At 45.5% G+C, this 14,393-nt stretch overlaps 1 protein-coding gene across 2 annotated transcripts in view; it reads left to right on the forward strand.

Moving 5' to 3' along the window:
* FYB2 (FYN binding protein 2) overlaps positions 1 to 14,393 on the forward strand; it is a 101,364-nt gene that overhangs the window by 40,417 nt on the left and 46,554 nt on the right. For both annotated transcript variants that reach the window (XR_014779795.1, XM_084784866.1), the window contains exon 4: positions 913 to 946. Coding sequence is in view for 1 of the 2 variants with exons in the window: in XM_084784866.1 (XP_084640992.1) it covers positions 913 to 946 (34 nt within the window). In the remaining variant the exon portion in view is untranslated. The remainder of the gene's footprint in view (positions 1 to 912; positions 947 to 14,393) is intronic.

Raw genomic sequence — 14,393 nt, forward strand, 5'->3', positions numbered from 1 at the left:
TTAAGCAGGTAGTGACATGCTGGCCCAGGGGACCACACATTGAGAACCTGCACTACAGGTCACCCCCTAGCCTTACCCATAAGAAAAGTCCACAGGCAGAGGCAGGCTTCATACACAGACAGTGGTAATGTGGCTAGCGCCTCATCAGAGAGGACTAAGTGTGGTTTTTTTCTCCTTTTCTTTTGTTTTTTAATTTTTTATTGTTATCTGTTTGGTTTTGCTGTTGTCTTGCTTTCTTTATTTTTTTGATACAGGTCTTTCTGTGTATCCCTGGCTGTCCTGGAACTCACTATGTAGCCCAGGCTGTCCCTGAAACTCAGATACCTGCCTTGCTGTTTCCTGAGTGATGGGATTAAAGGTGTGCACCACTGTGCCTGGAGGTGATTTTTATAAAGATTAAAGAACACTTAGACTTCAAACTATTGCCCCCAAAAGGAAGATGGCTGTCTAAAACAAAACCTTGAGTCTGTTGTAATATAACAGGCTTTGGGGGGTGGAGGTGGGGGAGCAGCTCAGCTCCTTACCAGCAGCCATTTCAGTTTAAGCAGAGACTTTGCCTCTTTTTCCTGTCCTGTGAATCAGAGACCGTGGTGCCTCTAATCTTGTGAATTACTGTGAGAAAGTATTTTTGACCATGCTTAGCACACTGCACATGCTCAGTAAATCTCAGTGTCATTTAGAACACATGTTCTCTGTGCCAAGCCATGTGATAAAAACAAGCAATTAGATTAAACCTACACAGGGGCTTCTGTCCATAAGGAAGTCAAAGTGCCCATAAATAGCACCAGAAAATGTAGGTATGTGCTGCTGTTTAGGACCAGACAGTCCTCTGGGTACCAGGGTGGGAGCATCATTCACTTTAACCTGCCTGCTACCAACACGCCCTTTTCCTTCTGCCTCTTGCTTCTGCAGCGACTGTGAAGGAAGGCCCCTTGCCTGCAGATGGGTGAGTACCTGCTCCTCTCCTGTGGGAGAGGACAGCCCATTGTGAGGACTCATGGCCCTGCTCAAACCCGTATGCGTATCCCCCAGACAGGCTGCTGAAAGAAAGGACTTACAAAGCAAGCAGCAACTTCCTGCTTTCAAATAAAAGATTAAGTAAGATGCATCTAACTTCTGTGCTGCTGTTAAGTTGCCAACATTATCCTCTGAAGTACTTGGCACTTCTAAATTGTACAAGTGGGCTTGGTACATTAAAACGCTGGCCTTCTTAGTTATAAATCAAATAAGAAGCTAAAGAATGCGCCGAGCAGCTATGGTATTAGGAGTCAGAAATGAAATGGGATAAAAGATGCTGTGTTTCTGGTGCCCCTCTCCTGAGAATTTTGCTATGGAAGGTCAAGTCATTAATTTACTTAGCCAAATGATATCTCTTGAGCCCTTTGAAGTGACCTGCCCTGAGCCGCCTGATTTTTGTGGGTTTGCTCTTTTGCATGTCTCTTGGGGGCTGCAAAGTTGCTGCAGCAGCACTCCTTTTACAGCCCCAGATGCCTGGCTTCAGAAATGCTCTCCTTGCCGAGCCATGATTCCAGTCCCGTTGTTTTGACTAAGCCTTACTCCTCACAGAGATGGTCTTAGCAAGGACAGTCTCAGGAGGAGAAGCAAGCTAGCAAACACGAGCCTAATATGATGCAGGCATCAGATGCTCATAGTGGCCAAGGATGCTGTCTGTAATAAAAGAAGCACATATTTCAGAGGTTTCACCAGTGAGAGTGCAGCCACTTTTCCTCAGGAGGGACCAGGAAGTCTTTAGAGAAGTACTCCTCCTTTGCAACATTAGTAATACTTAGTGAAAGCAGAATTGTAGTACCATGAGTCCTTGGGGACACCCAATGTGGACTCCAGCTGAGCTCATGTGTTTGCAGACTATTAGTGATGGCGGCTGGAGTCGCTCACATGTCCGCAGCTGGCTGATCGAGAGTTGCTCTAGGACTGGTACTTAGACATTGCACTGACCATCATCACAAGACAGAAATGGTCTCCATGGCAGCACATAACCAAGACAGTCACATGAACAGCCACACTTGCCCAGCCTTTCCCAGGTCCCTTTGACTGATGATCTCTTGCTCAAAGCACCATACTGGCCAAATCCAGAGTCCGACTGGAGGAGCATTCAAGATTCACATGTCAAAGGATGGTGATTGAAGGAAGGGTGGTAAATAGGGTTGTTAGTCCAATCAGCCCCTCAGCGTAGAGCAAACACTTGAGTCAAGTGCTGAGGAGGAATGTTTGCTTGGTATGATCGTAGTGAAGAAAGAAACAGGAGGTGTGGCAAATGGTCTTGTTTGACGAACAAGAGAGTCGATTGGAATCAGAATGTGGGCAGTGTAGACATGGGACTGAAGAGCAGACAGGAGCATTGGGAAGCATCTTGTACACCCAGGGATTGATGAGGTAGCCCTGCTCAAGCAGACTCTGGCTGGGTTGTGCTCAGGGAGCTCCTAGTCTAATGTCCACTTGAAAGAGCCGAGTGCCAGGTGGGCCAGTGACGCTGCATTCTACGTGCAATTATGTGAAAGAGACCGTAACATGGATGGCTCTAGCAGTGGTTCACACTAACCACTCAGTGACCACAGGCCCAGAGTGACAGCTGAGGTGGCAGTGCAACTCTGCAGTGCTCAGGAGTCAGTCTGGTCTCATGGCTGTTATTCCAGAAACATCTCGGATTCGTGTTAACTATACTGGGCATATTGACACTAAGTGAAGATTTTTTTTTCTCTGTCACTTTATCCATAGCAACAGCAAGTCATTTCACACTGAGAGCTGTGAGGGGCCTATTGAGACTGTTCCCTCTGTGGCATTATCTTCCTATAGGATATATGACGGCACTCCTGCCCTGGCACACTGGCTTTAGAACACAGCTCCCATCTGAATTGAGGATGTAAATTATGTGACTATGTGAGTTATGAGGTAGCACATACGATAAGAATGAAAGGCCAAGGAGATAAAGAGGGACCAGGGTACGCAGGTGGCAGCAGGAAAGAGGAACTAATTTGAGAAATAGCCTACACAAGAACCAGGGGCAGGCCTAGCTTTTACTCTTTCTCATGATACTGTTAGAACAATTATGAGATATGAGCAGGGTGTTCCTCCCGGGAATAACCACACCCCCCAACATGTTGATGGATGGACTGATGAACAGTCAAAATGGAAATACAATTATGTGTGATAGCACATGCTTGTAATCCAAATACAAAGAAGGCTGGCTGGGGCAGGAGAATTGATGAAAGTTCAGGGACAGCCTGAGCTACATAGTGAGACCCTGTCTCAAAAAAAAAAAAAAAAAAAAAAAAAAGGAAGAAAGAAAGGGAACAAACTAACAACAAAGAAAACCAAGACAGAAAAAAAAATGTGTTGAATATAGGCAGTAATACAGAGGGATAAACAGACAAAATGTATCTTGACGTAGAAAAATAATAGATACGTTCAGATTATAAAATACACTCAGCGATCTCTACCTCTAGGTTCCGATCTCTGTCTGCTGAGCATGTAAAGACATTTCCTTATCCTCTGAGCATATGGTGTAACAGCTATTTGCACAGCACTGGTACCACACTAGGCATGCTAATAAGCTAGGGGTGAGGTAAGTGTGTGGGAGAGGGTATTTAGGCTCTATGCACATGCTAAGCACTTTATAAGGCAGTGTGGGCATCTGCAGCGTTTGTTGTTTGCAAAGGACTCTAAAAGCCACCCCCCGTAGATACTAGGGGTCAGGCAGCTGTATATTAAATACCATGCTAAGAAGTTTGGATTTTTGTCTTGTCAATGACAAGTCAGGTGTTATCTTGAACACATAACTGTCATGCTGCCCAATAGCCTTAGATACAATTTCCATGGAAACTGGCGCTAGCTGGAGAAGAATATCTCCCTTGTTCAAGCACTAACCTTCAATGCAGATATTAGATTGAGGTATAGATTTAACATAACCGGAAAAGGACCTGGAAATTTTCGGATACAGCCAGACCATAGAGCACGATGTTCCTGAGAGCCTGGGTGTTGAATCCCAGCACTGCCACGTAATGTTTGCAATACTGAGCATGCCTTAAGCTCTGCAAACCTGCTTCCCTTCTTATGCAACAGTCAGATGAGATGAGCGTCCACTGTAGTGCCTGGCATTTAGAGAGCAGCTTACTTAGCTATCATAACATCCCCCAAGGGTGAGAATAATGTGAGACGGGGCCTGCCATGCCTATGAAGAAATACCAGAGGGGCTCTTAAAATAAAGCTTGGCCTCAGAAAGATCACAGGAATGAGAGCCACCCGGCCACATGCACATGCAGAGAGGCCAAGTATCAATAGATGAAACAGCAATCTGAATAAACGGCCTCTTAATACAGACAACGGATCCCAACAATTAATCTTCAGGAGGCTGACATATGCCGGTTACAGGGAGCTACTGGTGCTGATTGACATAATGGGTCCGTCCTCAGCCGCCAGATTGCTGAGTTAGTGATCCGTCGCCTTCATTTTCCTGCTTGGATTGATTGAGCCGGGGAAGGTCTGGAGCTAGGTGCTGAAAACTTACAGCTTGGAAGACTGAGAGAGTCTTCTCTGAGAGTAGGCATCTGTGAGCAGAGCCGAGGCTGAAACCTGATCTACTAAAAAACAAAAAGAAAAGGAGCAGCCTTTGTAGTAGGGATGTGATTGAAGGGTTTGAAAATTCTTGCTCAGGAATCAAAATGTTAGCCCCCATGTGAAGTCTGGCATCGTGAATGAAACGAATAGCTTGCTAGAAGAGACGTGCACATAATGTGTTCTTTTATTGATGCTGGTGATATTGTTGGTTCTTTCTGAACACCATGGACCAACCTTATTCATCCAAAATGTGTGACTTTGCTCCTTCTCCTCCAGGGATTTTGAGTATCTATATCTAGTGGATTCCTGGCTGTCTTCAAAGTTTGTTTCGGCATCTCCTTTAAGATCTCCCTAGGTTTTTGGTAGAGCTTGGGATGGAGATTAGGTTTGTTGTTGTTGTTGTTTTAATAAATTCTACCATAAGATAAACTCTCTAAGTCTTTCCACTTAAAAAGAGAAGAAAAATTGTGAGAACCCTACTGTCCAAACATCTATCAGTGAGGACCTCAGCACCTAGAGTACTCAATACCTGTTTATTCTTTGTTAGCTCAGGTTTAACTCACTTGACGCACATTTCTGCCGTACATTCTGTACACTGAGCACCCGTAAGCCTTTCTAATTAAACTGGGGGAAAATGGCCTCCATACTCCAAAGTTTCAACCATCCATCCTGCCTGAACTTGATTCTGGTGTACAATAGATGAGACCTTTAACCCCCTTTCTCAGCATATCTCGTAAAGCACAGAATGACCGATTTCTCTAAGTGAAAATCCTTCTTGTCTTCAGTCTTTATAGATGAAGTTTTTGTGGTTTTTTTTTTTTCTGGATTCCTGATGGTGGTGGGAGAACACAGTGTAATCATCTTGCTAAGAACTCAACACCATCAAAGGAAGCTATCTTTCATTTCAGTACCTCTTCCCTGTGTTAATGCTGAAACACACGCTGTATAATACAAGTATACTTCCAGAATCAGAGCAATATAAGGCCAAGCCCCTCCTCCATACCCGAGAAAAGTGGCAGCATGTCAGAGCTTTGATGTTCGCAACTGCAAGTGGACATATGGTAGTATTTCATTCATTGCGTTGTGGAGACCGGTGTATACACCAAGCAGTACACAGATGATGCCCAGTGAGTCTTAGCTACTTCTTCCACACTTGTCCTCACCATCCTTGTTGTATCTGAAATATTAATATCTCATTAGCTCGCACCAGGGATAGAGCTCTGTGGAGGATGTGCTGTCTCATCACTCCTTCATGCAAACCAAGCTGGCTGGCATCCGACTTGAGTCAGCAGTCAGAGTTTGTGTGAGCAAAGCAGGTTGGTCCCTGGGCAACAGTTAACTTTAGGTCACCGTCAGTACTTAGCAGGGCTGGCTAATGTTTTATTCATGAGCCATAAATATGGCTTGCTCGCATTAAAAAGTTGCAGAGGAATGTCTGACTGAGATGAGAGCAAACGGGAAAGACCCTTTATTCCAGAAGTAGAGAGCATGCCCACTTGTGGGAGCGCTGACGAGCCTGCAGGTGTGTTCTTAGGAGTCTGCCATTTCCTCACTTGAATCTTTATTTGTGTGTGTAGGTCTGTGCAAGCATGCATGTGCATATGCATGTGTGTGTGCCACTGTGTGTGCATGCCACTGTGTGCAGGTATCCTCTGAGAAATAGAGGTGTCGATCACTCTGGAGTCGGAACTAGCTGCTGACATGGGTGCTGGGAACCAGACTCAGTCCTCTGAAAGAGAAGTATGCCCTTTTAACCCCTGAGCTGCTAAGAGAACTTTTTTTTTTATGTCCTTGTTTCATAAAAAGGTTTTAAATTATGGGTATCAACTTACTTCAAGGCAAGTAGCTGGTCTCCTTTGTACCTGGTATTCTGGAACATACTTTTGTACTGATTGTTCTGGTATGCCTACCCCACGCTGAGTGAAACACAGAGCCTTCAAGGGCTGGCAGGCTAGCAGGGTGTCGGGTCCCTTCCCACTGGAAAAAATCGAATCAGGGTTCACCTGAAAGAGGGAGTGGGGATTGAAAGTAGGATACAGAGACGTGAGAAATAATGAATCAAGCCACGAAATTTCTGATCAAGATTCCCTTTAATGCAGACGAGTAAGAACTTCCTTAACCCTCCAGGTGTTTCTCAGTAGGGACTTCCCTACTTCTTTCAAAGTCCAAGGATGGCCTGGAACACAGAGACCTCCTCCAGCAGAGATCAGCAGCTGGAAGGTCACAGCATGCAGCCTAAGCAGGGGATTTCTGACTTGGCAGAATTTGGCATGGCTTCCCCACACTAGGGCACTCTGCCCTGGCAGAGGGAGTGGCTGGTCCCCTGGAAGTGGGACCTCACATCAGGTCAGGGGGTAAAAGATAATGATAATAGCAGCATTAAGAGCCACCAAATGCACTCACAGCCCATACCCAAAACAGCCATAGAGAAAGCTATGAAGAGTATTGGCACAAAACTGGGACCTGAGAGAACCAAAGGAAGTTTAGAAGGCCTAACAGTGATGACGCTTTACTTAACACATTAATAAAAACCGTGTCCACACTTAGAAAAGTCTAGGGGGAAAAAAAACACTCTAGGAGAGGGAGTGGTCTCAAAGACTTGGAGTGCCAAAGGACACTGGCCCTCCACATGTTAAAAAAAAAAACAGACAGGAAATGATGCTGGCTACAGCCCAGTGAGCAAGGGGACAGACAGTACAGGAGAATCTCACCAGCTGGGATAAATTTGGCATTTGCCCTACACATCCTGGAAAGCCTTGGGAGTTTCAAGCTAAGGAGTGATGTGAGATGACACTTAGTTTGTAAAGTTCACCATTAATGTTGTATAAATAATAACTTTGCAGAGTAAACAGGAAGATAGCCCCCAAGAATTCATTAAAACAGTAAAAGCAGCAGCCCTCCAGGAGTATTTCCAGCACTTTGCTCTGGGTCCCATTCCTATACCAGGTAATCACTGTCCTTTGACAGAGGTGAGAAAGCTGTGTGCCAGAGAGGGAGGCTAAAAAGCATACCTGGACCATCAGATAGAAAGAGATAAAAGAAATCACTTGCCCTGTAATGGAGAAGAACTAGCAGTTGCCGGCCCAGGTGTCAGGAGCAGGGTAGGGACAGCCTAGGTGTGGGGATATCTAGGACGACCAGTCATTTTCCAGTCATGTTTCCCTTGTGGTTGCTGTGAACACAGATGAGCACTTGGCACATAGCCCATGCTCAGCTCAAGGCAAGAAGGATTATTCCGGAAGCTGCCTGGACTGTTTCTGTGTTGTAGCAAGAATAACACAAAGCATGTCAATGTGCCTTTGTCAGTGTGACAGACCTCTCAAGGCCATTTTTTAATTACTTAGTTTCTTCCCTGAGCAGTTACACTGCAGGAAATCAAAATGACTGAACCATAGTGAAGGAAGCGCCCCATTGTCCTGTCCCAATATTTGGGGGAACAGAACACCTAGAAGGAGTCTGCTCAGTTGAAGTGCTTAGGGGCAGAAGAAACAAACGCGGAGAAGGAATTGTTTGAAATTTGCATCCTATAGAGTTTTAGATCCAGAACATTCTGATGGCTTCACTTTAAGTCATTTCAAAAATGTCTTCTCATCTTTTAATCAAGCGACATTCTATGGCCACCGGGTATCCTTCTCTTCACAAAGGCAATGGTTTCAGGAGCCAATAGATGCACTAGAATGCTTCCATTATTTCATGTTTTCAGAATTCTTCCTTTGGAAAAAAAATCACATATAGCTTCTATTATTATTTTCCAGCCACAAAGTCTTGTGGCTCACACTTGTATTCCCTTAGTTTAATTAAAGCCCCCAGCCCTAGTCACCCTGGTAGCTATCTGACCTCGGGAGTCAGGTCAACAATTGATGGCAATGCAGCAGGTCAATGTGGCTCTGGAGTCTGGCCCAGAGGTTCCCTGAGGCTCTTCTTCATGACAAAGGGAGCCTAGGAGGAACACTAAGGGTCCACTCCAAAAATCTCCCCTTAGTGCTAAGATACAAAAGGGTTTGGAGCCATACACTCTTCACCTTTTGTCAGTGGCATTCAGATTATACGTTAGGAAATGCCAGAATTTAAAAAAAATAGACAATTTGCAGGCTGAAGCCTATTTTTGTACAGATGTCTGGCCCTTGCTGCTTCTCCAAGCTTCTCTCCTAATTCCTCTCCTCTCTCCCTTGACTGCTGCCTTTCAAGCTACAGAGCAGCCTCTGGGCAACTTTTCAAGCAGGCTTGCTGCTGCAACTACGCAGATACGCTAGCCTCCTCCTGTGCGTGGAAGGGTCTCCTGCCACTTCATCTCCTGCTGGCCCCTACTCATCGTGCATGATTCATTTTTATTAATTAGGCAACTCAATCATTATCAAACCCAAGTGTGTACCAGCCATTGTTTAGACTCTGCCTTCATACAGAATATTCTTCTCAGCCGGAAGAAAAACAAATAAGCCAGTAGTGACGAACTACAAGGCAGTGTCAAATGCATCAACATCAACTTTCCAGCCTCCAGCTCTGGTTCCTCATCCAAGGTGCTGAGTTCGTGGATGGAAAGAATGGAAGTGTTCTGTCCCTAACAACTCATTGTTGCTTCCCGTGCTGTTCAGATGGCGAGGTTCCCGAGTGCAGGCACCTTGTGATACTCCATGCTCTGGGACAGTGTGTGACAGGAGGAGCCAGGCTGAAGAATACAGTGATGCAGCATCATTCTTGCCCTATCTGGGAATGTCTGCAATGATGCAATGTCTTTTTGAGCATTGATGCAGTACCCCCAAAACTTTCAGGTCTCAGAGCATTTCTGAGTTTTGAATGATCAGATTTAGGATGCCCAACTGATAAAACGTATGCAAATATTCAAAGCACGTGAGAAACACTGAAATCCGAAACAGTTCTGTTTCCATGGTTTTCTGATAAGCCGTTCTGGGTCTCTGGTGCTTCAAACACCAGAAGGGAATGCAGTTGTCAACTGGTAGTAGTCAGCATACCAACTGCTACATTAGGTACTGGGACCTTAGGGTGACACAAGGTGTCCCATGATGCCATAGTAACAGAGATCAAATAAATTCACTTTAAATATCAGAAATTGACTAGCCAAGTATGATGCTCTGTAGGTGCAAGCGGGGAGGGGGCTGCTGGAAAGGTGCCTGGAGAAGCCAGAAGGTAAGCTCTGGTGTGGAGAGCAGTTGACCATACAGAGACCATCCCAGGTTCAGGGACAGCCCGTCAAAGACTTGAGGTTAGCGGCAAAGCAGAAAGCAGAGCTGCGTGGTTAAAGCTTGGCAGCTGGGGTGAGGTCAGCACCCACCCTGAAGATGTGCCCAGGGATGAGGTGAGGTGGAAGCTTCAGGCTGGACGTATGTGCACGTGTGTACGCAGCCCAGGCATCAACGAGGGATGATGCATTCTTCCGCTGCTTGCCACCTTAGTTTTTTGAGACACTGCCTCGGTGAACCTGGAGCTTATGACTCAGCTAGACTGGCTGCTTAGCAAGCCCCGGGAATCCTGCTGTCTCTGCCTCCGCGGTACTAGAGTTACAGGCCTTTGCCACCATGTTTGGCTTTTCATGTGAGTGCCAGTAACTGAACTCAGGCCCCTCAACTCTGTGCTCCAATCATTTTACAAAGTGAACCACTCTTCTGGTCCACTGGGGTTGTTTCATTACTATTGTTATTTTTTTATTCAAAATTAGGAGGCCTTTAGAGGATCTGGACCCAGGGGGCCTGCCCAAACTGATGCACCAACCAAGGATAATGCATGCAAAGTACCTAGGCCTCCTGTTTAGATGTAGCTGACAGATAGTTCATTTCCCATGTGTGTTGGGGGGGGGGGGTGCGGGGGGCAGAGGGGAGAACAGGGACTGCCTCTGACATGATCTCTGGTGCCTGAGATTTGCTCACTGCCCCTTGGCGGCTCAGCCTTGCGGGCACACAGAGGAAGGGGATGCAGGCTATCCTGATGAGACCTCATAGTCTGTGATCAAACTGTGGGGGAGGAGCACCCCTCCAAGTCAGAGGTCTAGGGGAGGGGAGTAGTGTAGAAAGGGGAGGGAGTGTGAGAATCGAGGATAAAAGTTAGGGGATGCCAGTTGGGATGTAATGTGAATAAATCATAATAAATTTTTAAAAATTAAAAATAAGAAATTAGGAGGCCTTTAAGGAATCTTAAAAACATGTCTACATTATGTTTCTAGGTCATTCTAGCGTCTGTGTGGAGAGTGGCTTATGGAAGGGTCAGAGAAAATGACACTTTAAAGAAAATGGAGTTTGAGAAGAGGCCATTGGTGATACTACAGGCAGAGGAGACCCGTGTCTAAAAGGCAGAGATGCAATAAATAGACCGGAACTGTAGGTGATCTGACGTAATTAGAACGGGTAGCAGTAGGGTGTGCGTGGGCTGGGGGTGCAGTGTGTAATAGCTGTTCAGTGGTGTTGGTTGACTAGTAAACTCTCATGTTCTTCAGCTGAGACTCAAGCATCCAGAATATATTTGCCATTCTCTGGGTCCCCCCCCCCCGCCCCCCCCGTGTGCATCTCACTCCTTACAAGTTCACTATAAATAAGTAGAGGGAGTCAGACTAAATTTTCTTTTTCTGAGATATTGTAGTATAAACCGGTTTGTACTTAAGACCCGTCCCCCCATTTCCTGAGTGCTGAGATCGCCCACCCATACCACCGTGCCCGAGTTAAAAAGTTCTTTCCTAGGCTGATGGCTTTGTCAATAAAGCAGTTGGCAACTACAAACCGGAGGCTGGGCTTCTAGAAGCCGCATAAAGGCAGCTGCAATGGTGTGTGCGTCTACAGTCCTGCTGCTCCTTTGCAAGATGGGAGGTGGGGACAGGAGACTCCCGGGAAGCTTGTGGCCTAGCTGGTCTGGGCTTCTTGCATAAGCTATGTAATGTTGGAAATTTTTCATATCCCTGGCCCTTCCATTTCTTCCTCACGTTGGGGTATAGCGAAATCCCATTCTACTTTGTAGGGTTGTTTGATAAATACCTGTGGTTCTGAAAAGCGGAGTCACGGGGTGTAAGCAGCGGCGGTCTCTGGCAGGGTTTGTCTCCACAGAGGTCTGATGCTACAGGCAGTAGGCAGCCCAGAACCTGACTCCTCATTAAAGCTGCCACTAGCTGAGGGGTGGCCTCGGTTCCCTCCCTCTGAGACATATGGGGTTAGATATCGTGACACAGCTCAGAGCAGACACTGAAATGTGGACTGCAAATATAGGCTGAGTTTTCACCTAGGGCTTGCAGCTTCACCCCACCGAGGCTGCCATGGCTTTACTGAGGATCTGCTTTGGTGCCATACAAGGACAAAAGAAAGAACTTTCAGAAGGCCACTTACAGACCACCGCTGAATCTACTGGGTCCCTCTAATGACAGGTTAAGTCATAATTCATGGATGACAATGGCAGACATGAGGATGACTTGCCTGTCATGTATCTCCCATGCAGATGGCCCACAGAAGACTTGTCATGTCTAGCAGTTGGATCAGCCTCACACTTTCTGAAAACTATCATTCGAAGCCCCTCATAAGCCAAGCGCCCTCCATACGCCCTTGGTCTCCAGCCAGAGCGTCATTGATTTCAGTCTCCGATCTCCCCCCTTGCTTCTAGAGTGGCTTGTAGAAAGCAGGAGAGTCCGATGAACCAGTCGGGCAACCTGGTTTCCAGACCCAGGTCCCCTATGCCACAGCAGTGGAAGCCTCAGCATCCTCATCTGCAAAATGCCTCATGGTGCTCCTGAGAACTTAAGACTAGGAAACATATAAAAAAATAAAATTAAATTAAAAAACCTACAGGGTACAGTTTGTGCCAAAAGTAAAAGCCAGGTGGTGTGCCTTGTACCTGTGACCTCATCTACTGGGTACATGAAGTCAGAGGGCTATTTGGTGTCAGCAGCCTGGGAAACACCTTGTCCTAAGCTGAATGGCCATGATTTAACTGAACGAGATCTCAGAGGTTCTCAATGTTTGCATGTGCAGCAGACATGCCATCCTCTCCGTATGGCTCAGGATAATTGTTTCATCCGTCTCCAGGGGTCTTGTTTGCTTTCCATCTTAATTACATCCTTTTCCCCCTCCCCCCCTTTTCCCCCCCTCCAACCCTTGCCAAGTCATCCCCGTCTCACTCCCTCTCAAATTCATGGCCTCTTTGTTAAATTGTTATTGTTACATATATGCATAAATGTATAAATACAACTGCTGAGTCCATTTAGTGTTGCTTCTGCGCTTACTATTTCATGATGACCATTTAAATGAGATAATCAACCGGGGTTCATCCCTGTGAGAGACGAGTGCCCCCTCGCACATCAGGCATTTGTTCTTTGTCTGGGGGTGGGGCCTGTGAGGGTTCTCCCTTCCACTTTAGCAAGTGTCACAGTGCCAGATTTACAGAATTATATTATCAAAGGGAGTTTTCCTTCCATAACCTATGGAACGTTTTCCCTCTACACCTAAGATAATACCAACAGCTTCTTTACGCATTGAGACATCTCACTGGTGGCCCTCAGTGTCAGTTTTTAAAGTGTGGTCATTTTTAAGCTTGAGAGAGGGTTTCTCAGGGTGAAGGGATAAGGGGAGGGTGGCCTTGCATGAAGTATTGTCGTCGTTAGTAGGGATCTGCGCCCAAGCTTGCGGCCTCGTTAGATGATTGTGTGCTGCCTTATTGTCATGACTGTAGACTGACTGCCCCAGGGGCGCTCACTAGCTCAGCGTGTCCCATCCCTTCTGTCTTTAGATCTCATGTCCTGCCCAACCCAAAAGTTGGTGGGCTATTCTACCCTTTTGGTAAAGATATGAGGACACATGTGGATCCTATATTAAAGTTTCAACCTTTTCAATTAATGCCAACTCCTTAGATTTTTCTGGGACTTCTTTCAGTGGCATTTTTAAAAATACTATCAAATTTTATGTGTGGCTCAGGAAAAAATTAAAAAATTCATTTATTTTTCTATCTGGTAACACAGTTATTTCCACACAAAATCCCCATTGTAATGAAGTGAAGGTTCTAAGAATCTGCATGTTTCCTCAGACCATGCAGCAAGAAATGGATCTAAGTGTGATATTTAATATGTGGTGAATCCTCAGGAAATAGTAGTCATTATTGTCATTAATAATTTTACTATCTGAGTATAGTTCATTGAGGAAACCATGGAAACCACTCTACAGAGATTACAGCTGAGCATGGGGGCTGACAGACTTCTCTAAAAGACACAAAGATCATACCAAGAATTCCGAATTAGTGGCCCAGAAGTAGACAGGCCAACAGAGTCAACAACAAGAGGCCCCTTGTCCATGTTTCAGAGATACTACTCTCTTAAAGATTTATTTTTCCCCTGAGTCAGGGTTTCTCTGTGTAGTCTTGGCTGTTCTAGGCTTGCTTTGTAGACGAGGCTGGCCACGAACTCACAGAGGTCTGTCTGCCTCTGCCTCCCCGAGAGCAGGGATTACCGACGGGCACCACCATGCCTGGCTTAAGATAAGACTCCAAGGTTCCAAAGAAAATTCAGAAAATTCTGGTTTCTTAAGCATTATTAACATTCACATTTGCAGGTAAGAGGCTACTGTTGCTTCTCAGAGAAAAGTTAATCATGACAAAGGCATCACTAAGAAACGTTAAAGTTTAATGATGCTGAATTTAAATTATGAGGTTCTCCATAGGAAAGTATGGAATTTAACGTTCTATCTGTAATAAAGGAACTTTACAAGACACCTCAGAACACCCTCTAAAATATAATAATATTACCAATGTAATATTATTAGTGTGCTTTTGTGGCACCATTATACAGTGGGAAAATATTTCATTAAATATCCCTATTATATCTGTAAAGTAGACTCCAT

The sequence above is a fragment of the Acomys minous genome (genome assembly GCF_964271855.1).
Source record: "Acomys minous genome assembly, chromosome: 6".
Classification (NCBI taxonomy): domain Eukaryota; kingdom Metazoa; phylum Chordata; class Mammalia; order Rodentia; family Muridae; genus Acomys; species Acomys minous.